This window comes from Lagopus muta, chromosome 22 (assembly GCF_023343835.1).
Source record: "Lagopus muta isolate bLagMut1 chromosome 22, bLagMut1 primary, whole genome shotgun sequence".
NCBI classification, from domain to species: Eukaryota; Metazoa; Chordata; class Aves; order Galliformes; family Phasianidae; genus Lagopus; species Lagopus muta.
In genome coordinates, this window is record NC_064454.1 from 2,702,687 (window position 1) to 2,728,493 (window position 25,807).

At 43.4% G+C, this 25,807-nt stretch overlaps 1 protein-coding gene and 1 long non-coding RNA gene across 4 annotated transcripts; both read right to left on the reverse strand.

Annotated features, from left to right (window-relative positions):
• Positions 1 to 109: 109 nt before the first annotated feature.
• Positions 110 to 6,156, reverse strand: LOC125703666 (uncharacterized). Of its 3 annotated transcripts, XR_007380916.1 has the most exons (6): positions 5,371 to 5,549; positions 5,126 to 5,220; positions 4,675 to 4,759; positions 3,124 to 3,249; positions 1,539 to 2,277; positions 110 to 1,286 (listed from the first exon to the last, which is right to left on the reverse strand). It is a non-coding gene; the product is annotated as an uncharacterized LOC125703666 (long non-coding RNA). The 3 variants fall into 3 exon arrangements; XR_007380915.1 differs by lacking the exon at positions 5,371 to 5,549 and adding an exon at positions 6,117 to 6,156 and having other exon boundaries at positions 110 to 2,277; XR_007380914.1 differs by having other exon boundaries at positions 110 to 2,277; positions 5,371 to 5,536.
• Positions 6,157 to 21,723: 15,567 nt separating this feature from the next.
• On the reverse strand, positions 21,724 to 25,071 carry LOC125703596 (uncharacterized). Its single transcript, XM_048968280.1, has 2 exons — positions 24,947 to 25,071; positions 21,724 to 23,735 (listed from the first exon to the last, which is right to left on the reverse strand). Exon 2 carries the CDS (start codon positions 23,715 to 23,717, stop codon positions 22,413 to 22,415), a length of 1,305 nt encoding a protein of 434 aa, XP_048824237.1. The 5' UTR covers positions 23,718 to 23,735; positions 24,947 to 25,071; the 3' UTR covers positions 21,724 to 22,412.
• Positions 25,072 to 25,807: the final 736 nt, after the last annotated feature.

Consider the following 25,807-nt stretch of genomic DNA (forward strand, 5'->3'; position numbering starts at 1 on the left):
CCACAGCGTGTGTGTTTATACAGTCAGTATATAAATATACTTTGACTTCCTTCCAGCCTCTCTTTATCTCCAGAGATCCAGGCCCCTTAAAGAAAATATTATTCTTTGCTAGCAGCACATAAGCATCAATTTACAGAATTTTTTCATAAATAGAGCCTTCCCGGGGGCTGTATTATTGATTTACTTCTCACCTAGCTCAGCACTCGTGTCTTGATCAGAAAAGGCTGCTCTCAAATTGTGCAGTTCTGGTTTTCCTTTAACTCCGTTATCAAAACATTCACTCTTTCCGAGGCCAGTAATAAAACAGCCTGGCTTTGCCACAGAGAAATATTGCTTATGGTCCAAGCTGTGTCTCTGATAATTGAGACCCGAATGCCAGAAAGTCATAAAAAAAGTTCCTTCTGGTCATGGAGTTCCACCCAGTTTGTTTTTTTTGCACTAATAATCATTTCTTTCCCATGTTTTCTTGTAAACCACCGCACATTGAATTATCCAGACGCTGCAAGAAGCTCTGACAATCCTCCTGTGTCTTATGAGCTGTTAGGGCTGCATTTCATTACCCATAATATACAAACATGCAGCATTTATGGGGATGACAACGCATTGTACAGGCAGAGATAAGCTCCTGTCAGGAAGTGTCTATAAAGCACGAGCAATTCCAGCACTTGTTTTTTGTGTTGCTGATACTGTCAGTGGAATTTCAATTGTGTATCCTGCAAATGCAAGCTGTGTTGGTGAGAGTTATGTGCTATGGAGATAGCAGCTGGGGGCTTCAGGGTGAGGAAACATCCATCTTTGGATTTCCTTGGATGTAATGACTGCGAGAACAGCTCTGCTTTGCAAGGTGCTGCATGAAATAAAGCCAATGCAAAGAGCTGCAGCCAAAGGTGAGAGTGGAGTAACAAAGGGGATAAGATGAAGAAGGGGCAATAAGAGATAAACTGAGAGCTGTGTGTGCTGAGCAAAGCACTGCGTTCACTCTTCTCAGGTCCCCTAAGTGAGAGTAATGTTTTTCGGTAGAGATTCATCCTGCAACGAGCACAAAATTACTTCTGAGATTTGGAAAAGGGCAAACATTTGGCAGTGCTGAAATTCAAGGCGCAGCTTTCTTAACTCTGACTGTTAGCTGTGTTATTTGAACTGACAGAGGCCACTTAGGTGAGTTACAGCGTGGTTCTCTTCCAGTTCACGTTGGGGGGAGGGAAGCACAGCCTGCTCAATACTGCTCTGGAATAAGTTTCCCTTTGGCTGCAGCTTCCTGCTACTTCTGCTGTTGTTTTTACTACCTGTTAGAGTAGAATACAACACAGTTTTAGCACAGAAGAAAGGCTCAGTGTTAATGCTGCTGGGCAAAAACCAAACAAGTGCACAGTTGTTGCCCCAAAGCCTTTTTGTGTCACTTCTGTAGTCATCCCTGAAGATACAGACATTTACAGTGGGACCATTTAAACTGTTATCTTTGGGATTTGCATACGTTGGGTGGAGATTACATTCATTCATTCCTTAATTTGCTACAGAAACAATCAAACAAGTCTTACTTCTGTCTCAGAGCCTGGAAAATCGTATGAGTCTTAAGGATTCTTCAGGAAACGAGAGAAAAAGATGATGGAAAACCCAAGCTTAAGGTTTCCTTTCTGCCTGCACCATCTCAGATGTTACATGGAGCATTAGAACTGCTGGCAGAAACTTCATGTCAGATCAGGACTTGACAGTGCAAACTCTTCCACCAAAATGTTCCTGAGATTTGCTGCTGCCATCTCCCAAGCCTTCAGGCCTTCTGCCTGTTCCTATGCAGCAGTGATTACCCACAGCATTAATGGTGTTTTGAGGACAAGACTGATCCTACCCTTTTCTTTCCCCCCCCATATTCCAGCCATGTAACCAGCTGGAGCTCTGCTTCAAAGGAGAAAACTACTGAAGTCTCAGCTGGTTGCTTTGCTGTCAGCCCCTCTTGATCAGGATGTTTTATGCTGTTTGTCAGCATGGTTTCTAAACACCCGTGGCCTCAGGCTTTGAAAGGAGTTCAGCCTTTCCTAAAATTGCTGATGTTCCTTGTTGTGGAGTTTGCATAATTTTTGCAGTGGGCTTTTCCTTAAGATTGAATGTCCTAAGTGGTTCAAACATATGGGGATCTCCAATTTTCATCCTCCCCATCAGCATTCTGTTCGTAGAGGCAGAGCATCTCTCTATCAATCTTCCTTACAGCTCCCCTTTGCTTTGCTCCTTGGACTATACACTGGGGCATAAAACAGCGTGGAACGTTTCCTATTTTGTGTGCTAATAAGCCAAAACAGGAAAAAAAAAACCAAACCAGCAACCTGTGCATTAGTTTGCTCCAGCATGTGCTGTAACATTATTAGCTGATTCTTTTGGAAAATTACCACCAGTACAGCTTTGCTGACTTGCACATGTATAATGTATAAATAGAGCCATCAAAGTTTAATGCACCTTTAGCAGCGTATTTCCTAACACTGCCTATGACAGGGGTTTCATTTTTTTTTTGTTTAGATCCCAACAGTTTTATCACCCTCAGTGTGACATCAGTGCAATACAACCGAGTGCAGCCCAGCAATGCCATCCACAGAGGTACATTATTCCTTGTGTTCACTTTTCCACCATGACATGCAATACTCACTGATGGTTTTTCCAGCCATACGACGTAGCCAGGCAGCCTCTCTGGCTTTATCCTTAGTCCCACAGCAGTGCCCACAGACCCTAACCAAGATCCAGGCTATGTGCACACACAGAGCAGTCTTTGCCCCCAGGGCATTACAGTTTAAACAGACCAAACTAAGCAACGTGAAAACAGATCAACTGTATGAAACAAGAACAGATGAACCAAAAAAAAAGAGTGAGCCTGGGTGTTTTATACATGTGGTCTTCTGTGGCCACTAGATCATACTTGAAGTTTTTCTCAGTATGAATATAAGGGAGAATGAGTGTGAACAGATGGTACATAGAGGAAAGGAGGAGATGAATGTTAAAATAGAAAGTCACCTGGGTGAGAGAAATACAAAGTTGGACTCCATAAAAAGAAAGTGCTGCTGCTTCTAATTTAGATTTTTGATAGATTTCTGCATTTGCAGAAATCTGAATACTGTGATTTAGAGATGCTTGCCTTACCGTTAGAAGCCTGTGTGGCCCATGAATTCTCAGAGCCACAGCCTTCACGTTTCAGGAATACATCCACACATCTCTGGAGAGCGGCTGGAATAAAGTTGTGCCTCCAGCAAAGACACAGAGAGAACACTGAAAAAGGAAAAGACACAGAAGTTTCAGCTTTGGGAGTCCACAGGTGGGCAGTGGAAAATGATAGGATATGGATACAACCTCAGGAGAACCCGGGTCTGCTGCTTAAATAACAGGTCTGTGGTTTATGCACACTTTTCAGCCTGGAAGTCTGCAGCTGTATGGCTTTACCTGAGAGCTGAAACTCGAGGAGAAAAAAAGCAAGTGGGTGTGTGGAAAAAAAATCAACAACTCAACCTTGCAGCATCCAGGAGGCTGTGCTGCTGAGCTGTGATCAGCTAGGCTAATTACAAAGGGAGAGTGCAGTCATTTGTGGGCTCTGTTGGTTTCAAAACCACTGCTTTTGGCAAAGCCATCAGGGGCCAACAATAGATGGCTGCATATATTTTGATATTAATTTGTGAATTAAATGCTTTGCATTTAGCATCTTTAAAAAAAACAAAACAAAAAAAAAACAAACAACCCCAGGAACACCAGACACAGTGATGATTGCTTTGCTCTTTGAGCCATGTCTTTTTGAACCAAACTGGTTCTTGGATTTATAGGTTTTATTGTTATTATATGTTCTTCTCTCCTGCAAAGAATTCTGTTCTGTTGCAGTTCAAGAGCTCTTTCCATAGCATCAAGCTCCCTTATATTTCAGCCCCCAGGAGAGTTCACAGTGCTACTTATTTTCTCTATAAGCTAGCAGGTGTTGATTTAATAAGGAGTAATAATGTTCTCCAATATGGATTTATTCCAGGGTAATCCAATGGCTTTTCAGAATGGAACTGCATCATTTCCTTAAGGCTCTGGTGCAGCATGGCTTTGTGCCTTTCATTGTTTCTCTGCTGCTGGCTGGAATCTCACTGCTTTGTGCCACAGGTTTGAGATTATTTGCCTTCTCATAGCCTGATTTTGGAAGCAAGAAGGTCCGAGTTCCCTTCCTGCTGCTCTCATGAAGTTATGAGCACAAGCAGTAGGTAGCCCTCATTGCTGACAAGTGCAACATTTCATGCTGCATTTCCTAAATGCATATGAGCTATTAGTTTAAAGAGCTGTGAAGAACGTAGTCCTTCAGCTTACCCTCCTCTGCTTACTTCATTCCTTTGAATCCACTGATAAATCCCAAACAGGAGGAATATTTGCACAGACTCCAAACTTGTGAAACTATTGCATGAGCTGAGAGAAGGGCAAGCAGGAAAAACCTTTCAGCTTCTCTTCCCACCCCCAACTGCCCATGATTCATTTTAAACATCAACCTTCTGGGGAAATAGAAAACAATCACATATACCAGGAAAAAAATTGGTTTTGTCTTTTCTGTAATGGTTTTCTCCTCTTTCAAAACCATGAAAAGTTAATTTTTTGATACAAAGCCAGAACAAAGAGAGGCCGTGGGGGTAGGAAGAGCATGAGATGGATTTTCTTGTTGCCTTCATCACTTACCCAGCTGCAGAAGCACCTGTAAGATCAAATCAAATTCAGAAGCACAAAGCACTTGGTTAAGGTGGGGAGAAGAGTAAACTTTTCCCTGTGGGGAGAAGTGACAGACAACTGTTATTTCATTTCCAGGATGCTTTTTATTGAGGTAACTGATAGACGTGCTTTTTTCTTTCAGTGTTTTCAGAGCACCACTTCAGTCATCTCTTCCATATTTATTAGCAGAAAGGAAAAGGAGAAAGAGGTGAAATTTATAGAACATGGCATTAATTACTGCTTACCTTTCTGTTTTGATGGCAGCAAGTGATGTATTTCTAACAGGCGTGCACCAGGCATGGTAAACAGGCAACAAGCCTGAATCAGAACCAGTGCTGGAGCAAAAACTGTCCCAACAAAACCCCCAGAAGGAGTTGCATTAGAAGTCAAATTCAGTTTATTACCCACCATCTTTGCTCACCTTCACTGCTAAGGTCACCAGTTTTCCTTCAGCTGAGGGAAGGTGGTGGTATTGAGGTCCTGAGAGATGCTCACAGAAGCAATAGCTGAGTTATGCTGGGAGAGTTAAATGCCATCACAGAAGTGATCATGCAGGGAGAGGAAAATACAGGTAGCTGAAATCTGGGCCATGCATTTTTCAAGAGATGAAAGCTCAAATTTAAATGGATCCATTTAAAGGACCATTTGAGGACCATTTTTCCTCACCTTTTCAGCATCCCAGCCACTGAAACAGAACTGATAAGTTCACCATCTTCACTTGGAGAACCCAGATAAATGGGAAACTTCTTTTGGGCTCTTCTGAAGAAGTAATCCCAGTTCATTGCTCTCACAAGGCAAAGAGGACTGTTGGAGTTGCTTATGCCAAGAGAGGTGGCTACAGCACTGCAGAACCTTAAATACACTCAGACAAATACACTCAGCATTTGTCCAAGGCTCAGCAGTGGGATCTGGGTTAAGCTGCTATAGGTATTATTGCCACGGCAAGCACTCAACAGGCCAACCCCCTACACATTCACTAAACAGTGGAAATAAATACCTTCTTTGGCAAGTGTAACTGACTTAAGACTGTTCTATCTATTGTAGCAACACAGTTGGGTGCCACTTCTCCAAGGCAGCTAACAGCTATTATAAGCAAGTAATACCAGTGTTAGCCTCCTTCTCGGTGCCTGGTTTCACTGGGATCTTTGGCAGGACAAGATAAGCCTGTCAGCATACCACTCTTCTGTTAACTCTGCACAATTTGTAATTGACAACTCCCTGGTTGTCTAGGTGAGTGTTTCTGCTGCCTCTTATTGGTGCTTTATGAATGCTGTAAGGTATTGTAATGCTGTAATTTGATAGAAAGCACAGCAGTGATAGCAAGGTAGCAAAGTCCTAGGCTGTGGCAAATGAGGATAAGCCCAAATGAAGCAGCCATAGACACAGAAACAAAGAAAGAAAAACCCACTTACCCTTAGAAGGCCTCAGGTAGGCAGGGACCTCCAGTGAGATCCCCTCACCTTCACTGCCAGGCCTTAAATGAGGGCTGGGAAGGGGTGGATCCTGGCTCCATCCCTTCCATCACTCAGTACATTGCATGCACCTGAGCTCCCCAGGGCTGGCCCTGCCTTCCCACCAGGTGCTCAGTCACTGTTTCAAGCCGTGTCTTAGCATTTCCCCTATAGATATTTAACAAAGATGTCACGCTCGTCCCTTTTGTACACATTCTGTAGTTCTGTTTTCACTTCAGCTGTGCAGCACGAGGTGGTGCAGTATGGGATGGAGTCACAGAGACATTTAGAACAAGGATTTCTTTGAGATGAGACGCTTGCTCGATTCTCTCCCTCATTCTTTTCTCCTGAATTCCCCAGAGATCTGTACCTACAAGCATGGAGTAGCTGAATTTGAGTTTCTGTGCTTCGTTTTTGGCATGCCCTCACTTTGTGTAAAATCTTATGTTGCTCTTGTGCTCTCATTGACATATGTAGAAAGCCTGTGCTCTGCTTGGTGCCCTGTGCCAAACATCTCTCTTGGATCAGGACCTTGAGAGAGCCAGGAAAGGACTGTAAGCATGAGAAGCTAGGTGTAATAAATGGTCTTTTTTGTTTCCCTGCAGAGGTTTTCCCCTTGCCGATTGTAGACCTATGCAGCAAGTTACTGTACATACAGGTTGCTTGTACAAGTTACCAGCCAGCTCTGGCATAACTCTGAAAATCTATTGGAGAATAGGAGTGTGTGCTTTGCCCGGTGCTTTAAACAACTCCGTATTACACTGGGATGAGCTTCATTGCTTTTTGGTAGTATAAAAACTGATCTTTTTCCTAACAGTCGGCTCTTAGACTTTATTATCTTTGTTTTCCCTGAAAACTGTGCATTTGAGTGGTGTGAAATGCCATTTCTGGCACTTTGGTGTCTATGCTCAGGCAGCCCAAATTGTCTGGGCTTTTCCCTCTTGCTTCTTGTCCCATTATTTTTCACATTTTTGGTTCCATACCCTCTGCAATAGGCTCTGATTTCCTTTAGCAGAATCTTTCTGTCTCAGCCTCCAGTCCTTTAGAGTTCTTAACATCTGTGGTTTCTTGCTAAGTCTTCAGGAAAGCCAGCAAAACCTGGCATTTGTTATTTTATGTATCAATACACTGAAAGAAAAAAAGTGAAGTACTTTGCAGCTGCAATACAGCAGAGCTCAGTTAAATAGACAGATTGTATTCATAACTATTAGCTTTTTGCAGTCACCATCGTGCTGACCTGCTGCATCTCTAAGAACCATTTCTGGTTTATGTAGGCAGCTTCGGCAACTGGATTTTTTGCAGATGTCTCTTCTCAAAGATTCTGTTCACAAAGCAGGCTGGTGCTACAGGCAGAAGAAAGGGATCGCGTTGGGTCTTCCTTCTATCTGCATATTTTCATGCAGTTATGTAGATTAATTTTTAAAGTTTAATATCTTGCTTCAGCAGTGAGGCAGCATGAATGGATGCAGGCTAGCATGGCCAGACTGCCCTTTGTGATGGGTGAGTTTAAGGGGTGCTGCTTATTGGCAGGACTTTATCCTTCTATGAAGCATCTTTTGAACGTCCAGCAGCTTGTTAGTTATGGGTTAGGCATACCCACAGTTACACGGTGGACATTTTTCTTCTTATGTGCTGATGCTGAAAGTAAGATAAATGCTTTTAAAGGGTGGGTAATTAGGAGATGTATTGATGCAAATAGCAAGAAAATGTTCTTTGAGACAACAGGTATTTTTTATTGTCCAGGTGAAGGTGCAAGCAGACGTGAGACCTTCAGATGCAACTAGGAAGGTACTCCCATAGTCAGCTTTCTGTTTTTTCTTTTGGGGTGTACCTTGTTAAACTCTGTTTAAAAACTCCCTACAACATTTTCTTCGGGGACCTGGAGATTACAGCAAGCAAATGTTATCCTTATAGGTCATTAACAACCAAGGAACTCATTTTGCATCAGAAGAGGCAGCACACCAGATGGTGCTTCTAAGCACATGGTGAAAAACAGCTGCTTTGCTACTCATATATTTCTTTCCTTGCACAGCTAGCTGCTTTTGATTAAGGTATAGAAATATATATGCTGAAGCTATTTCAGTTCGTATTCTGTTGCAAGAGAAGCATTGAGGTGCACCCCAAGCTTGTTAAACATGGCATTAGCAACGTCAGTACAGCAACTGATGCTATTAAAGCATGCTGCTGTCCCTGCTGTCCATGGGTAAGCTGGTGGTGCATCTGTCAAGATGAGAGACAGCTGGGCAGAACGTTGAACTGTGTCTTACATAAAGGAAAGTGGTGAATAATAAAGACTAGAGCGAGCAGTTTACTCATTCCATTCTTTGTGTGTCCAGCTAGAAATAGGATGAATTGTCTCATCCATGCTCAGTAGCAGTGTTTTTATTTCATAAGCAGCAATTGGAGGGTTACACTCAGAGAACAGCAGCATAGCTACCTCAGGCATGGGAAGCTGACATTAAGTTTCAGGAGAACAGGCTGTTTGCTCATTAGCTTTCCTGGAAGATGGATTAGCCCTCCCTGCTTTTTGAAGGCAGGCTGGGATGCTGTAATGGGCTGGGATGCTCCTAGCACAGCCCCTGCAGCCCACTCACTGTCTTTGCCTAGAAGTCAGCTACTTGGTGGTTGTTTGCTCTAAATCTCCCAAAAGAATTTTTACCAGCTGGTTTCTTTAACAGAACAATGCATTTCTAGGTGACTTCACTCTTCAGTAGTGCAGACACACGCAGGTCAGTCTGTGACATGACCCACAGAGATGGCACACTGCTGCAGGAATCAAGTTGAAGGCCATTGGGCAGACTGTACATCCTTACCTTTTTTATTTTTTGGAGGCAGCCCCACAGTAGCCAGACTGTAACCTGTTGGCTTCCTTGCTTCTCCTGCTCAGCAGGGAGCCCTCCTTGTTGTGTCATCATCTGCAGCTGAAGATAGGCTACAGCATCCCATTTCTCCTCCCTCCCTTAATGCCCTTTTGCTTGTAGTCAACACGTCATTTGAGGCAATAAAACTAGCTTTTATTGACTTGCAGACATTAAAAATACACACAAAGCAATCAATTGTAGTAGCAAAACAAGAGCCCCTTGTTTACCAACCCTCCCACATCACACCCACTATTAACATGCATTTGTAAACATTTAGTGTTCTTACAAGGCATTTATTTAGTTTGATAATACTAATGCACTAAGCTTGGTCTATCAGACAGAGCAAGTTATTAAAAGCAGGTGAAAGGAAGTCGAATAGTGGTGGGAAGCACCACAAAGATAGAAGTTTGTACACTGCACTTGTACATAGGTTCAGAAAGCAAGCTGTTAAAGACAAAGCCCAGTGAGCAACAGAAAAAGGCAAGCTCACAAGTTGGAGAGTTCCTTCCTAGGGGAACAGAGCCATCAGTTTTCCCTTTCTCTTACATGCAGATGGGATGCTCTCTGTGCTGCACTCAGGTCTGTACAACAGCCAGAACTACACAGCAGACATACAGCTTGAAGATGACAAAATATTTTCTTTCTTCTTTAATTCTTAGTCTTTTTTCCTCCCAGGAGACACTCAATAATCCTTTCATAGTTCATAGGAAGCCTCACGCTTGAGGAGGTAATTGCCTCAGTCCTGGCCTTACTTTTTCTCAGCAGAGGACTTGAGTTTCTTCAGCCACCTGCAGAGAGGACTTGGCTTGCACAGCCTACGGCTTGGTCTCTTGCACACCACTGAGTGTTTTTCCACTGCTGCCTGGTTGATCACCACATCTTCTGCCTCTCCATCTCCTACCTCTCCAGCAGCCTGCAGAGCCAAGTCAGTTTTTGTCACTCCTGCATCTCCTGCAGCTGGCTGAGCTGTTGCAGCTCTCTCCTGAGTTGCAGCACACTTCAGCATGTCAGGGCTCATGGTAGCAGGCTCACTTTCAGCCTCTTGTGGCTCCTGCACAGAGGGCTGAGTCTCACCATGGTCTTGAAGCTCCACGCTTTGCACTGCTGTCTGTGGCACAGACTTCTGCATGTGATGCAGAGAAGATGAGGCTGGTTCACTTTCTTTGTCTTTGTTCTGCACCTCCACAGCAGCATCCTGTGATTTCTCCTTTAGAAGAGGATTCTCACTACTCCCCAGCAGAGACTCCTGGGCAGTAGAAAGATCACCTTCTGCCTTTTCTTGCTCAGCTGCTTGCCTTTCAGGCTTCCCAGACCTTCTGCAATATCTCTCGTGGCTGATTTCATTTCCCATGATCAAGGTGTACAGCAATCTTGCTGGCAGCCTTCTCCAGAGAGCTGTTGGACTTTAGGATACTGAGGAACTTCAGCAAAGCCTTCACTCAGAAGGAGACAGAGAACCAAGCTTCTTTCTTGTTGCTAAGCTGAGTGGTATATAACTCAAAGGGCAATTACCCACCTGCAAATTAGAAATTAATTAGGACCACACCCCATCCCTCTGTAAGGGCTTGATTGATTCTGTGACCCAGTTTTCTGAGGAGCAGGGGGATAAGAAAGAGTGCAAAACTTGCTGTGAGCTCTCTGGAAGTTCCCCAGGATTGGGCTGGACACAAGATTTATAGTTTTAAAGCCTGTTTTAGTTCTAGGGTCAGTCTTTTTTTGGGTCTTTTGATATCGCTAGCAGCACTTGAGAAGTCAGTTACTCACCACGACTCCCAGCCAATACTGCACTTTACAGCTATTAGTTTGTATTACCAAGATGAATAGTATTTAGGTCTCTTCGTGTTTCCTAGCCCATTAGTTAATTGTAGAAAGAAATTCACATTTAGCAGCTGTATATAAGCCTAGTAGGAATTGGAAGGGAGGAGGAATGAAAGGTAAAATGCCTCTTTGTTGGGAGATCAGAAACAGGTGGATTTCAGGCCCTTAGGTCATTATTTTATCAACCGTTTACTCGGTTTTTAGAAAGCACAGCAGTGTTATCACTTCAAACTAAGGCAGTAATAAGGAACAGTACATTTCAAATGCAGAGAAAATTTTACCTCAAGTCACATTTATAGCGTTGTTGTAAAACCATGGGATCATTAGAAAACAGATTAAGTGCTTTGCAGAGAAAGAGGAGAGAAAAATGGTGTTGAAAAGGGAGAGAAGAACCCACATACAGCTTTGTCTATTAATTCCTTTTGAAATTTATCTCGTGCAGATTAGCTGCAGTTGCTAGAAAGAAGCAAACACAATTTGAACTCATGTTATAATTAAACAAGAATGAAACTGCCCCATTTCTGGCAGAGAAACTACAAAATAAGCATTTCTATTCAACCATTTCCAGCATCGCAATTTCTTGGCCTTTATTTCTTATTCAGGTTGATAAGGTATTGCTCTTGAGCAGGGTAGCTGATGACAGCAAACCATTTCCCCGCGAGTCCCACATCATTAGTCCTCTTAAACTGCTGTTCCACTGCAAATCCTGTGGCATTTTCTGTAGCTAAATATTTAAAGTAAAACAGAGCTGCTGTGCAGCACGATATCATTACTGATGGCTGGGCAGAAGGTTTAGAATAACAGCAACCACAGAAAAACAGATCTATAATTTAGGGATGACGATTTCTAAAGTGAAGCTAATGGGTCCAGAGCAGTTTTGATGCACTGTTTGAGCTGCTTTTATGGATAGAATCTGTAGAAGTGAGTGATTCCATGCTAGTTAGGCACTCTGCATGAACATAGCTGTAAGGATGGGAAAGCAGGAAAGACTAAGCAGCCGCTTTCATTATGGGAGAAAACAAATATCAGAGGACAAAGAGATGCTATTTGATGCCAAAGGTAGACAGAGGACAAGATAGAAATGAATTAATATTTTGTGAGATTGACTGTTCAGAGAAAGCAATTGCTGTAACAACATCAGCAATTTGGTGTGAATGCTTATAGCAGCCAAGTGCTTCATGTGATTTTGGAAGGACAGCATAATGCTTAGGGAGGAAAGGAAAGTAACAGTTTGTTCTGTGGTGTGTTTTTGTTGGTGGGGTGTTGCCATCACTACAGGAGCACTTAAAAATCTGAAGATTGCCAAATTCCACTGCTGTTGTCTCAAGAGAGGCATTATTTATAGAAAGTCATAGATCTATATTCATTACCATGTGTGCAAAGGCACCGCTTATTTTTCACGTGTAGTAAAATTGTTTCTCCTTCCTGATCCTAACTTGGCCGTTTCCTATTGTGAATGTTCATTCACTTTTCTGTTGCTAAGAGCAGGACCTTCCTCAGGGGAGGTATCGGGAGGAAAACCATCAGAACAGACATCAGCATCCCTGAGTCCCTGTCCTGTGTGATCCCTGTCCTGAGCTCCAGCCCTAATGTGCATCCTTCATGACTTGTGAACTGAGGGTGACGATGTCCCCAGACTCCCTTGGGTGCACTGGAGGATGAGTTCTCAGATAGCAGCAAGCCAGAGGACAACACCATTGCTGAGGATGAGAATAGTTAACTTTTCCCATCCTTGCTCTGCTTTGAAAGGCAGAGATGGAAATCCTTTTTTTTTTTTTCTTTTTTGGCAAATAATCAGAAAATGAGAGCAGTGTTTAAGGCATTACAGTCCTGCTGGTAGAAAGAAAGCATACAGAATTACTAGGTCAAAAAATTCCTATTCACCACTTTATGTCACTGTTTGGGATGTGTTTGAATTAAGGGAGCCAACCAATCTTCGAACACTGAAGGAGGTATCCACGCCACAGTCCCAAATATCAGAACTGTTTTCTGTATTTCTTGTTTGTTTGGACATTCCCCTGATTCGCTTTGTAAGTTTCTGCACATTTTTTCTTTTTTCCTCTCATAATGTTCATACAAAACTGAAGAGAAATGCAATGGGGTTTTCCACCTGCAAGTTGACAGTAATAACCAGTATCACGGGCTGAGCAACAGCAACACAGCAGGCTTTAGAGCTCAGGTGTTACACTTTGGTTCATAGGCACAATGCATCTTCCTGACACACAGGAACAGCAAATCTCAGGTGCTTTTCATCAGTTCCAACATGTTGCTGGCTGCTTGTTCTGCACCTGCAGCAGAGGAGGCAGAGCTGGTTGGGATTCTGCAATGGTGTTTCTTGCTCTGGAGGAGCGATTTCCTCCAGTGAGTGCAGGAAGGTTTTGAGTTGTTTGAGCTGGCTTTTGTTTGTGAACTTGTTACGATTCCCATCCTGCTGTCAGATTGCTGACAGGTCTTGCAGCTTTAAACCTGGGCTCGCACCTTACCAAGGGAAAAGCGTGCAGAGAAGCAAGCAGAATATTCTGCTGCTGATGGCCAGGAGGAGATGTGCTATTTAAGTGAAACAGAAGTGTTTGGCGTTGACAAAAAGCCAGCATCAGGCAGCGATAGCTTTGGTTAAGGGAGGTGTTGTTATTTTGGCCAGCTGTTTTCAGAACTCTCCACCAAGTTGTGTCAGTAGTTCAGTCAGTTTAAGAGAAACAGACCTATTAATGTACTGGGAATTGAGTGCTTCAGAAGGAAGGGAAACGCGTTTTGCAGCTCCTGATAGCATGAGCAGATAGCAGATATTAAGCTCCTAAACATTCATTCCCGAGTTGTTGATTTCTTGGGTGTTGCAAAGTTGTATTTTTAGTGTTTCCTCTTGAATCACAAAAAAGCTTTGTTAAGGACAGATTGTTAACAGTGCAAGCCAAGATTTTCAGGGAGCAAAAGGTTATAACAGGACAGTTGTGTGAATTGGTGATGATGCTTCCACTGCTCATTTGCAGTGATTCAATTTGCTAGTCAAAGAATTTGCTGCTGATCATCTTAAGAGGGCAGCCTAGAGCCTGGGAACAGAACTGACCTGTGCTCACACTGCTGGTTTATGAATGGATCCTGCAGTTAGAACTTGCCTATAAAAGAAGGGACAAACTGCAGTGAAAGGTACAGCTTGCATTCACACAGCAGTGACAGTGGAGTTCAGTGCTCGTGGAGCAGAGGCATGGAGGGCATATAGAGGGGCTGCTCTGGATGGTACAACTGTTCTGCTGATGCTGAACGGTCTGTCCTTTCTTTTCAAAGGGCAGGAACAGGATTTTAAAAGCATTAAAGTGTTTTTATAACTTCAGTCCTATTCTTCTCATAGGAATCATATTAGAAAGTTTGGAATCACATCTTTATTTTCAACAGTTCAAAGTCAGTGAGCCCAATTATTTGCTCACCAGAAGACAAGCATCTTTCATTCGGAGGCCAGCAACGTCAATACTCAGCATTTTAGCCAAATAACGTGCAAAATGAAAAGGGCAAAAACATAAAGTGTTGTCATTAGAGGCAGTGCAGGTATCAGAAATGTCAGGGTCCCTTCCATCACACAGTTCAAGCCATTAGAATTGCAAGAGCAAAATCTTCCCAACTGTAATTTTGGGTAGCCTAAAGCAGGACAACACAATGGTTGGTGTCCAAGAGTAAAGCTCAGCTTTACAGTACTCTGTGGCACATCTTAAACAACCAAAGAGGCTGACAAAAACTGAAGGAAAACATCTGAACTGGAACAGATCTATCGTAAGCCAGTCTGATGTAGGCTTGGATTTAGGAATAGTGTTTGTGAAACTGTAGCCTGCAGTGTTATTCTATATGTTGGCATTGAAATTGACCCCAACCACCTGTTTGTTTTAGAATGTCAGCAACAGTGTCATGTAATCATAGCTTATGCTGTGATTCTAGGTTAGACTGATACCTTCAGTCTCAGCTGGGTAACAAAAAACAGTCATAATGGGAATGAATTGATGAATCACTGTTACGTGGTTCCTTGTTGAGTGGTGAGATGCAAGCATTAATTAAATCACAACCATAAAATACAGTGACAAGCTTAGCTTGAAAATGAGTAATTGTTTAATGCCAGAAGGCAAATGTATTCTTCCCATACCAGAGGTCTTGTCTTCATGTTCTCTGAAATGCTTGCCCAAAGCCAGTGATGAAAGTCACCCAAGGAATCCTACATCACCATCACTTCCATTATCCTTTGCCAGCAGTACACACAAGCATACCATCTACTTCACATTTTAATCTGTCCCTCTTAACTTCTTTCTTCCTGGTGCTTTGCATTTACCCACCACAAGAAAAAAACAAAACAACAACCTTTCTCTCTTAAAGCTGTGATTCTCATCCTGAACATTTCATTGCTTTCAACATCTCTTTGCACTGCACTGTCAAACACATTGCTGCGAGTTCTCTCAGCAACCGCAAAACAGAAGATGATTAATACCAACCTCTGACAATACTTGGCAGTTAATTATAGTTATGATCTAAGTACATAAGACACAGGCAGAACAACGCAGAGAAGCTTCTGTGGCTCTTTGCTTTGTTTCTTTTTCAGCATCAGCAAGGAGAAGCCTCCAGACCCACACGTGTTGTTTAATTCTAAGTACAGAGGGCACATCCATTCTTTCAGACCAACCTAAGCAGCATTTTGTTAGATGTAACCAACCCAGGGCAGCTTGTAATGAACTGACATAGGGGCCTTCAGGATTTCACACAGCAGCCAAGGGGGGAACATGCTGTGTGTTAAGTGAGAGTAAACTGACATTTCCATGAACATTGTCTCCATTCTGCTTTGGTCATAAGGGAAAATATTTTAAGGAAGGTTGGCTTAAATCAGTAGGCTTATGACTTACCAGCCTGGTCCCTTGATTTAAAAGAAATGCATAAAGATACACTATATTCTTGATGTGATTATGCACATAAAGACAGTAAAACCAGTCATCCTTTAAATAGATGCATGCCTTTCAAAACCCTCATATCCTGACTTGCCTTTAACTATTTTTCTCCCCCTTTATGAATACAGCTATTATGGGAAGCACACAAGAACACAATAGCTGGAAATGGTTTCCTTAGGGAAGATTAATCTCACTCTCCTATACATTCTGTCTCTCCAGCTTTCTAAGTACACTTACAATTCCCCATAAGCTATAGCAGAATGATTTGGCACAGTCCTGTTATTTTTTGGTTGAAATTAAAGGAAACGATCTAGGCTGTGTTCTTTTTCCAGTTCTTTTCAGCACTGCATTGCTTTGAAGTTCAGTAACAGCTGCCCAACTAACCATGTTTTACAAGAAGACTCCCTACATTTAAGAACTACATTATTAGAGATCAGCATCATGCATGTGGAACCTGACATTTATTGCAGCAAAGCAACCATCAGAAATCTCTCTTACTGCATTTTGGAAGCAACCACTTTCACTGAGCTCTTCTCCTGAGTCTCACCTGCACTCAACTAACACAAACCATGGAGCAGCTGGACATGAAGAAACTCTCAACAAGCATTAAAACATGCCCATTTATTGCTTGCAGTTGCATTGCAGACCACACAGCAGTTCAACACAGCTTCAAACAGTGATGATCAGAGTGAGGTGCACAGACAAGTAGAATTAATATGCCTTTGTAGTTACACAGAGGGATAGAATTACAAACTCCATAACCCTAGCTCAGGTATACATGCATGTGGAAAAAAAAGTAATTACATAAATATACTTCTTGTACTGAAATATAAGCGTGTCCCTTCACCACCCCCCTGCTAGGGAAAGAAGGGGGTTGGTGCCACCTATGGAAAGCTGTGCACCAACTTGCTGTTCAGTCCCACTTTCTAAAGCAGGCTCCATAAACAACCTGCCCACTGTGCCCTTTAGGATACAGACTCCCACTGGTTATTTGTTCATCCTGGCTCCTTGCAGGATCAAGGCAGCAGACTCTTCGCTTTCCTGCAGACAAACCCTCAGCCTGCTCAGTGGTTGCTGCATCAGGCTCCATGTGCTCTTTCAGCACTCCTCATCAGCAGGCTGTTTTCTCCCATTGCTAGCTTTGATCTCTTCCTTATCCTGCAGAGCAGCCTGGGTTCCTAGCAGGCAGCATGGTATCTCATTTGACATTTGTCCATCATCACCAACCTCAGTCTGTTCTTCAGCTTGCTCCAATTCAAAAGCATTTTCTTTCATACACTCATAAAGAGGAACCTCTTTATCATGTTCCAACTGGGGATCAGGTGAGGCTTTAGCAGCAAAGTGCACTTTCTCTTCTGCAGATTTCTGCACACTTGTGATGTCTTCTCTTGTCTCCATGGTCTTCAGAAGCAGCTCTGTCTCCTGCATTGTACACAAAGCAGCTGGGGACTCAGCTGCCTTCTCCACAGGCACTTCCTGATGATCCTTTCCCTCACAGGTTTCCTCTGAATCACACAGAGCTGTCGCATCTTCTTCTGCAGTAATTGACAGCCTGGACTCCATTCCAGCAGGCTGAACCTCACCTTGGGCTTCAGCACACACGTGGACTTCAGCCTTCACAGTTGTCTCTGTAAGAGGCCTCTCTTCATCATCCCTGCAGCCGAGTTGCTCGTGGGGTATCCATCCACCAGCAGGATGCTCATCAGCTTGAGCTTTACCCATCTCTTGTAGATTGCCTCTGGCAGATTGGGCTTCTTGTTTTGGCTGTTCAGCAAGTTCCTGGCTCTTCATCCCCTCTGTGCTGGGTTTCGTTTCAGGGTCTTGTGGCCCCTCACTATTGTCTGCATCACTAGAAGAGGCACAAAGTGGGGCCTCAGTACGTTGTATGTGCTGAGATGCAGCTCCTGTGTCCTTTTTAGCTTGGGCAGCAGATTCAGCTTCAGGGGTGTTTAAGGACTCTGCAAGAAAAGGTTCGGGGGCTCTGGGAGTCCTCCCTATGCGTGCTGAATAAAAATAGTTCTCCCCAGTCCACGTTGAAGCATCACAGGACGTACCTGCAGCCCCAGATGCCCTTTTCCTCTTGGTCTTACAAAAAATGACTTTCTTAGGGAACACACAGAGCCTCTTGTTCTTGCCAAGAAGACCACCCATTGCCAGAATGGAAAGGAACAGCCCAATTAATGCCTGCCTCCTGGAGCTGTAGGATGCACACAGACAGCAGATGAGCAGGAAACTCTCTTAAAGCAGCAGCTTCACACCTGGAAGACATGGATCCATTTGTAGGCATTAGTTATCATGTTTTCACATAACATCCTCCAGCTAATGTTATCAGAAGCTACAGAAGATAAATACAGGTGGAGCTGCTGTACAGAAATGATTTTTAAATAAATAACAGTCTGGGGAGAAAGAAAACAAGCTACCTATCAGTCAAACCAGATCACTCTAAAAAATAGTTCCTCCTAAGCTTCTAGAAGCCATGCAGGCACCGCTGTTAGTTAGTTTCAGCAGATTGTAGTAGTGCCAGTAGGATTCCATTATACTGCAGACTCATGTAGTAAAGCTGCAGTTAGTTCAGTTGGAGCACATCTAAAGTGCCTGGACTACTAGTAAGGACAACTGCTAGTAGTGGCAGAAGCAAGGCAGACCAGAAGAAGAGGGGGGAAAAAAAAAAAAGGATATAGCATGACTTATTCCTTAATACTGAGAGAAGATGAGTCACCTCCAAGAGGCACAAAGCAAACCAAGAAAGCAACACCTCCCAGCACAAAGTAAATCTTGAGAACTGAATTGCAGTCCCTTCCCTTATGCAAGGCAAGACCAAAAAACTGCTTGCACTCAAAGAGACTCTGGCTATGAAAGAAAGAACCCATATTAAAAAAATAAACATGGAGCTCATAGCACTCACTCCATAGCCACTTCCTTACCAATGCAATCATCCTAATGAGCACCTGGGAGAGGAGAGCACCAGCCTTCTCTTAAATAGGAGGAGGTGGTCACACTCAATTTCTCCCCCATTTGGCTCTCAGTGTTAGTTCCTGCAGGTTCTGAAGTTCCCCCCCTTCTTCTTCCTTGCTGTTTTCCCCAGTCATTTCATGGCCATTGTAAACAGCATATGGCTGCACACAGCAGGGGTTGGAAGTGGATGAGCATGGCTGATACAAGATTCGTTTGGTTATTGTTGTTTTGTAATGGTCATTGCCAATTAAAACTAAAGATTAAAACAGTGCAGTCGTGGACAATGAAAACTGACCTCAATTTATAACTTTAAGACTGCAGAAACAGAAGAACAGATGTATGGAATGCAGTCAGTGCTTTAACTTACAAATCATAGAATGGCCTGGGTTGCAAAGGAGCACGATGCTCATCCAGCTCCAACCCCTGCTGTGTGCAGGTCAGCAACCATCAGCCCAGGCTGCCCAGAGCCACATCCAGCCTGGCCTTGAATGCCACCAGGGATGGGGCATCCACAGCCTCTGTGCAACCTGTTCCAGTGCCTCACCACCCTCTGGGTGAAAAAAAAACGATGTAAGTGAACCTGCAGTCTTCATATTATTTTATACTGGGCAGTTAGGAATGAAAAATTATCCCCCTTACTGCTTTTGTGCTGTTGTCAACTGACTGAGACAGGCAATGAGCTATTTTACAGTGGCTACAGATTGTTTTAATGTTTCCAGCCATAGCTGATCACCCTCTGTTGGCATTAATGTTACAGTATCACTCTGGTTGTGTTTACTTACTGGGAGTTGTAAAGTTAAAGAGATCACATAGGCAAAAAACAAAAGCAAATATCCAGTAAATGCAAACTAAACCCACAGACATGGGCGTAAAGGCAGATCCTAAATATGCACTGCCAGCAGCAATGGATCTGAACAGGAACAGGAGGGTCAGAGTAGCTGGATTCCAGGCTGTTTTTATATATTTTTAAGTGAACCTACTTCTTTTGATGGCAAATCTGGTTCAGCATCTTACACTTAGTCTAGTTATTGTGGTTCCATTGATACAGAAATGCAGCAGGAGTTTGGGTGGTTACTCCATGCATGCTGCCCATTGAACCATGAGGTACAGCGTCCATGTCTTGCTGTTTAAATGTGGAACTTTTGAGTTAATATTTTTACCACATGTGAGAAGAAGAATTACTCCTGGCTACAAGTGTTGTGGGTACTCATTTCTGTATTTCATACAAGGGAAAAATGCTCAGTTGTCACCATTTCAACAAGTGCTGGACATCTTTCTGAGAAGGAATTTTTCCTTACCATTGTATTGTATTGAAATGAGACAGCCCAGCCTGGCTTTGAACCAATGCTGAAAATTTCTTACATGTGAGACACTAAGGAAGATGGCAGTGTAACCCATGGGGGAGGAAAGAATGGTCAGAGCAGTCAGGTCTCTCTTGGCTAGATTTCACTTTTCTCCCAAAAGCCTTTTCTGATCTCTGCTACTTCAATGCATTTAAAAGGCAGTTCTACAAAAGCACAGACCTGATCCTCTGACAAATACAAATAGCCATAGACCTTAAGAGGAGCTTGGCTCAGGTGTCAGCTCAGGGTTGGCTTGAATGACTGAATGCCATGGAATGGTTACAAAGCTGTTCAGATGGCACCATCACTTGTAAGGAGCGTGCTGCTGTCAGTGCAGAGCACTGATCTCTGTGTTGGGTTTTTTGAGTTCAAGCTGTTCCTTCTTCCTAGAACTGTCTCTTCCTTGCTCTGCACAAGGCAGGGCCTCTCCACACATTAACTGTGGCATTTAGATATACTGGGTGATCTGCCCAGGGGCATCTCTCATTCATCATTCATGCTGACATTACAACTGAATGACAAGCTCTGTTTGAAGGATTTTCTGTTCAAAGAGCGAGAAGGGCGTTTGGAGCGTGAGCTCTGCAGCACCATTTGGATGCCAGCGCTGAGCTTTTCCCAACAGTTCCCAAAGTTTGGACAATTTCTGCTTTCCCCTCGTTCCCAGGCTGAGAAGCCACGCTCTTAAACCTTCAAACAGTGAGGAAACTTCTCATACAGTGCAGTAACTTATTATCCCCCCGCTTAACAGAATTAACTTATCAGCCCATAGGCAGGCATGAACGTGATTGAGTTTAATTTCTCTTGGGATTACCTACTCAAGCCTCTCTCCTGCCTGAAGTTTTATGTTACTGGGGCATATTTGGGGGGAGGTAGCAGTTATCTCACCCAGTTCCCTGCTCAGCAGCCCTTAGAAACAAGCTTTAGCAGTAAGGACTGCATGGCTTTAGCAGAACAAATCAAGACAAGCAAGTTGGAGAATTTGAAAAGTTGAGCTTGCAGCAGGCTTTGCAGAAGAGTGCTTTTTGTAATGGCTCCCTGCTTTTAGGTCTGAGAAACCTCTTGTTCATCATTGATGCAGAGATTGCCTACCTAAGCAAGAACTGCGGTTTATCAGCCTTTTAAGTAATAGAAAAACACTACAGGTGTCTTTCTCTTTGCAGCACACAGAATCTTAAGTAAGGGAGGATGTGTTTGGAAATCTGACTTATAGGGTGATTTGTCAGCTGTAGTGTGGTTGGAAGGAGGGAACTCCAGGTGCTGAAGAAAGCTTATCCTACTCCCAAAGTACTTTCTATGGAGTATGGAGTGGCATCCATCACGTGTCAACTCATTTAGCATATTCAGCTCTCAGCCCCTCAGCTACATGCAAGTAGAAATAAAATAAATCAGTGTGATATATTTTCTTTCAACTTTTTCCTCAGCATTATTTAAAGTCCTGATCCTCAGGCACATTAGAAAACATGCAAGAGTTCCAGCATGCCTTCATAGCCCCCTCCCACGTATACATCTGGGCACGTTAGTTCAGATGGTCATCAGGTTTTGTAAAAGGACTTCCTGAGAAGACTGTCACCATTTATCACCTGAAGTGTGGACAGAAAGGTTCAGCATAGTTTGCCTTTTCTTTTTAAACTAAGAAGGGCTCAACAATTAAAACACATTCAGCATGTTTTTGCCATGATCTTAAAACATTTTTATTGGTATTATGAAGTTATGAACATTAAAAGTCAGTAGATTTAAACTGCAATACACCGACTTATGCATTCTGATTGAGACTACATTTAAGTTCTGCACGAAGTACAGGTTGTATGAGCACTTCAACTATTACAAGAAATACAAAGAACAAACCACAATATTATTTCATTGGCTTCAAGTGAAAATTTGTTCAGTGCTTACAAAATAACAGTCACCAAATGTGTAAGTATAAAAGGAGGTAGTTGGAACCTTTGATTTAGAGGTGGCAGTGAGCCACAGAAGGCATCTGACTGTGCAAGGTTAGAGGAGCTTCTGTCTGTTCTGTTCCCAGACTCTCAAGACTTGGAGCTGAAACCTCATGTCATTATACTACACTGGGGGATGCAGTGCTCAGCATTTCTTCAGTGAAACCACGGTTGAAGCGAATCACTCCTCTCCCAGTAAAGCAAGATCTGAAAAATCAGCCACTAGAAGTACAACCAACCTATAATCCAGGAGAATATCTAGGAACATCTATTGCACACCTCACACATCTCTTTAGCAAAGTCACTTTTTGAAGTCCAGAACACACTTGGAAAAAAAACAATGGGTCCAAAAGGCTGAGATGGCTCATTCCTTTTTGGCCAAGATTCCTAAAGGCACTGAACACCAATCCATTGATCCTCACATATCTCAAGCTTCAACATTTTCAGCCTGTACATCTCCTTCACTCCCAGGCATGAAGCACCCAGGCAGGAAGGGTGCCACACTAAGACACTCTGCTTCTTCCTCTGCAGGCACCTGGGCACAAAGCAGTTCTTCTGGAAGCTGCAGCATTTGTTGCACAACCCCCTCCTGTGGCTCTGCCTCATCTGCTGGAGTTTCTAGCTCGCATTCCCTGCTCTCCTCACTTCCCACTGTATCACTGAGGACTTGCTGGTCTTCATCACTTAAAACCTCACTCAATTCAGCAGATTCTGCACAGCTTTGGCTCTGCACCCCTTGTGCAGCTGGCACACCAGACTGAGTCTCTTGCTGTAAGAAGTCAAGCAGCTGGTTGGCTGACCCTTCTGGATATAGAGTTTCTTGTGGCACTGCAGAAGTAGAGTGCATCTCTGCCACAGCATTCTCTATGGCTTCTGAAGGATCCACTATGTTCTCAGTCTCCTCTGCAGCCTGCACATTCATTAGAGAAGCAGCCTTTGCAGGAGATGGGATCTGGACACTCTCAGTGAGTTGAGTTCTTCCTTCAGCAAGGCCAGCCCTGCCTGCCTGCTCTGTGTGCCCAGCAGGAAGGTTGGTCTCAGCCTCTTTTGCCATCTTTTGCACAGCACAGAGTGGCAAGTTCCATCCTGTGAAACTCTCACCAGTCTCCATGGGAGGCTTGATCTCAAAGTCTTGAGCAGCTGCAGTTTTCCATGCACTTTCCATGAGCTCAAGAATGTTTATTTCTTGGGGAGTTATTCCAGCATACGGGCCATCCTCACTGCCAGCCCCAGCCTGTTCAGCAGGCTGTCCTACATCTGCAACAAGCTTCAGATCCTGAGCTGTGTGCATAGCCAGCTGGGCCTCATCATAAGGACTAGGTTTTATTTTCTCTTCTGTATTACATGCTTTCTCTCTTTCTTGCTGATCCAGAACTTCAGCCTCTTCTTTGGTCTCCCTGTCTGAGGATGCCACCAAGAAATCCACAGAGCTCCAGGCTGCCTTCTGTTCCTCAGTCATTCCCACAGGATCTGCAGGACAGCAGGTCTCCATGCTCTCCTCTGCAATATCAGCTGACAGCTGTTGGTCCCTGCAGAATGACTGAGCTTCTTCAGAGATTTGTTCAGAGGCTTCCAGGGCTGGTGGGGAAGGCTGTGTATCAGTATGCATTGGTGTGTCCCCTGAGGTGTGCAGAATTGGCTTGGTCTCACTGCTCTCTTCATTCACTTCCTCCTGCTTCTTATAACTCCCGCAGGTCCCACAGCAGGTCTGCATGCTGAAGTTGCTCCCCATGCTGTCGCTCAACAGAACCTGCAAGAGAAAAGAAAACATATTTATGTTAACTGTTCCACAACAGCATTTGCTCCACTGAAGGCTCCTTGGCTTAGCTCCTAGAGTGGTCTGTGTACACACTGTGAAGGCTATGAGGTCCTACATGACAGACCAAAACTGCAGTGTTCCTACATGAGGTCATCTCCATAGCACACCCTGAGCAAATACAGGTTTGATAGAAGGGCAGTGTTACTACATTTATTGAGGGTATCAGATCTGCAGTGCTAACACAGTTCTGGTGCATCGTGCCTCTGCTCTTAATCAGGGATTCATGTCACCCACATTTATTAGTTGTGAGGTGGCAATCAACACCAAGTAATTTCTGGTGCTAATCCCAGGAGTAATGCAGTTCAGACGGAGTTTGTTTGCAGCAGCAACTCCTTCAGCCCTAATGGGAAACCGAACTCATGCTTTCAGCTGGAGATCCTATAGAAGGAAAATAACAAGTCAGGGCCTTTGTTAAGGATGAGTGACTTTAACTGTGCACAGTTAGTCTCTGTCAACAAAAGTCTCTTGTTCTGATTGAAGCCATTTGGTCTTGTTTTATTTCTACAAAGGCAGCATCAGACTGTGGGCTAAGGCTGCAGCCACACTTTAATTCCTCAGCTATATCTTGCAGTAGGGCCCATTATTTCAGAGCACCATATTTTAGCAGCCATCCAACCTTCCCACCAGAAGCACAGGATCACATTTACAAAAAAAACATTTGAAAAATAAGGAACTGCAAGATATTAAATTCAACAAAACACATTCAAGTACTAAAAGCTTTCTGAAGCCAAAGCTTATCTTTTGGCTCTTACTGGATCACATTGCTTTTCTTAGACTTCCATTAGTCAGGTGGTTTCCTTCAACTCTCTGTACTTGTGCTCATTTAAAACGAAAGAAAAAACAGATAGCTTTCTCAATAAATAAGTGCAACCTCTAAGTACTCCATTGGAAGTTAAACCATTGCATTAGAAGGAGCTGCAGGTTTCAATAACACTTCCAGCATCTAAAAGCAAACTAAAAGCTACCAGCATAAAACCATGTGAGGACCTGCAGTTAGCTAAAAGCCATCTAGGATGATCTCAACCTCTTCACATTTGCTTATATCCCCAATACATTTCTCCTAACAGCAGATATCATAATTAACTCCTTTAAAATAGAGAGTTGAAGAAAAATACAAAGCTTAGATGAAATTGAGAACTTACCAGCCTCTAACAGGTAAAAAACAACAGAACACAACACAAACCTCCTAATTATCTTTTGGGCCTCAAACTCAGCTTATATAGTACTAAGGGGCCACACAAAACCAATCCCCCCAACTCCATGGGCAGCAATTCCCTGAATATTTAGTTCCCTTCCACTCTCATTCCCTTCTGGGAACAGCTGTTGTGGTTGCCTGCTTTATTTTACAGCTGAAGGTACTTTATTGGCAATTTTGTGGTTTGGTTTGTTTTGTTTTTTTTATCAGAGGGTAAAGTAAAACTAAAATGCAGTTTCTGTTTATTGCAAATGAGCGATCACTAGCAATATACTGTAACAACATGCTGTTGTAAAGCAAGGCAGGCAGAGGCATATTTGAGAGCATTTTTCAAGGGTCAGGTTGTGTTGGGCAGTTAGGGCTAGGGTTAAGGTTAGGGTTAGGGTTAGGCTTTTCCTCAGCTCCACTTGCTATCTTAAAGAAGGTGAGTTCAGATGTTCATTTGCTTTGCTGTAGTGGAAGTGGGGCTGGGCATCTTTGAGGCTGATCTCACTTGCATCTTTAGTAGGCTCAGATGTAGCAGAATGATGTTGCCTGTGTGAAATGGAAAGGCCAACTCTTGGACAACAGAAAGATATAGGAGCAGTGGGAGTCTTCATCATACTCAAGGCCCAGCAGGTGATGCAGGAGGAATAAAGCTTTGCTTCTGGGTGTTAATATTTCCTCAAGACTAAACGGGCAGAGGCTGGAAAGTACAGAGTTGATTCTTTCTTCTCCCCTCTTGTTTCTCAGTGCACTCCGACTCACTCAAAGTGTTGTGGATTTGCTCAGGCTGATGTCATTGCTGGAGGACCAGGAATTACCCAGG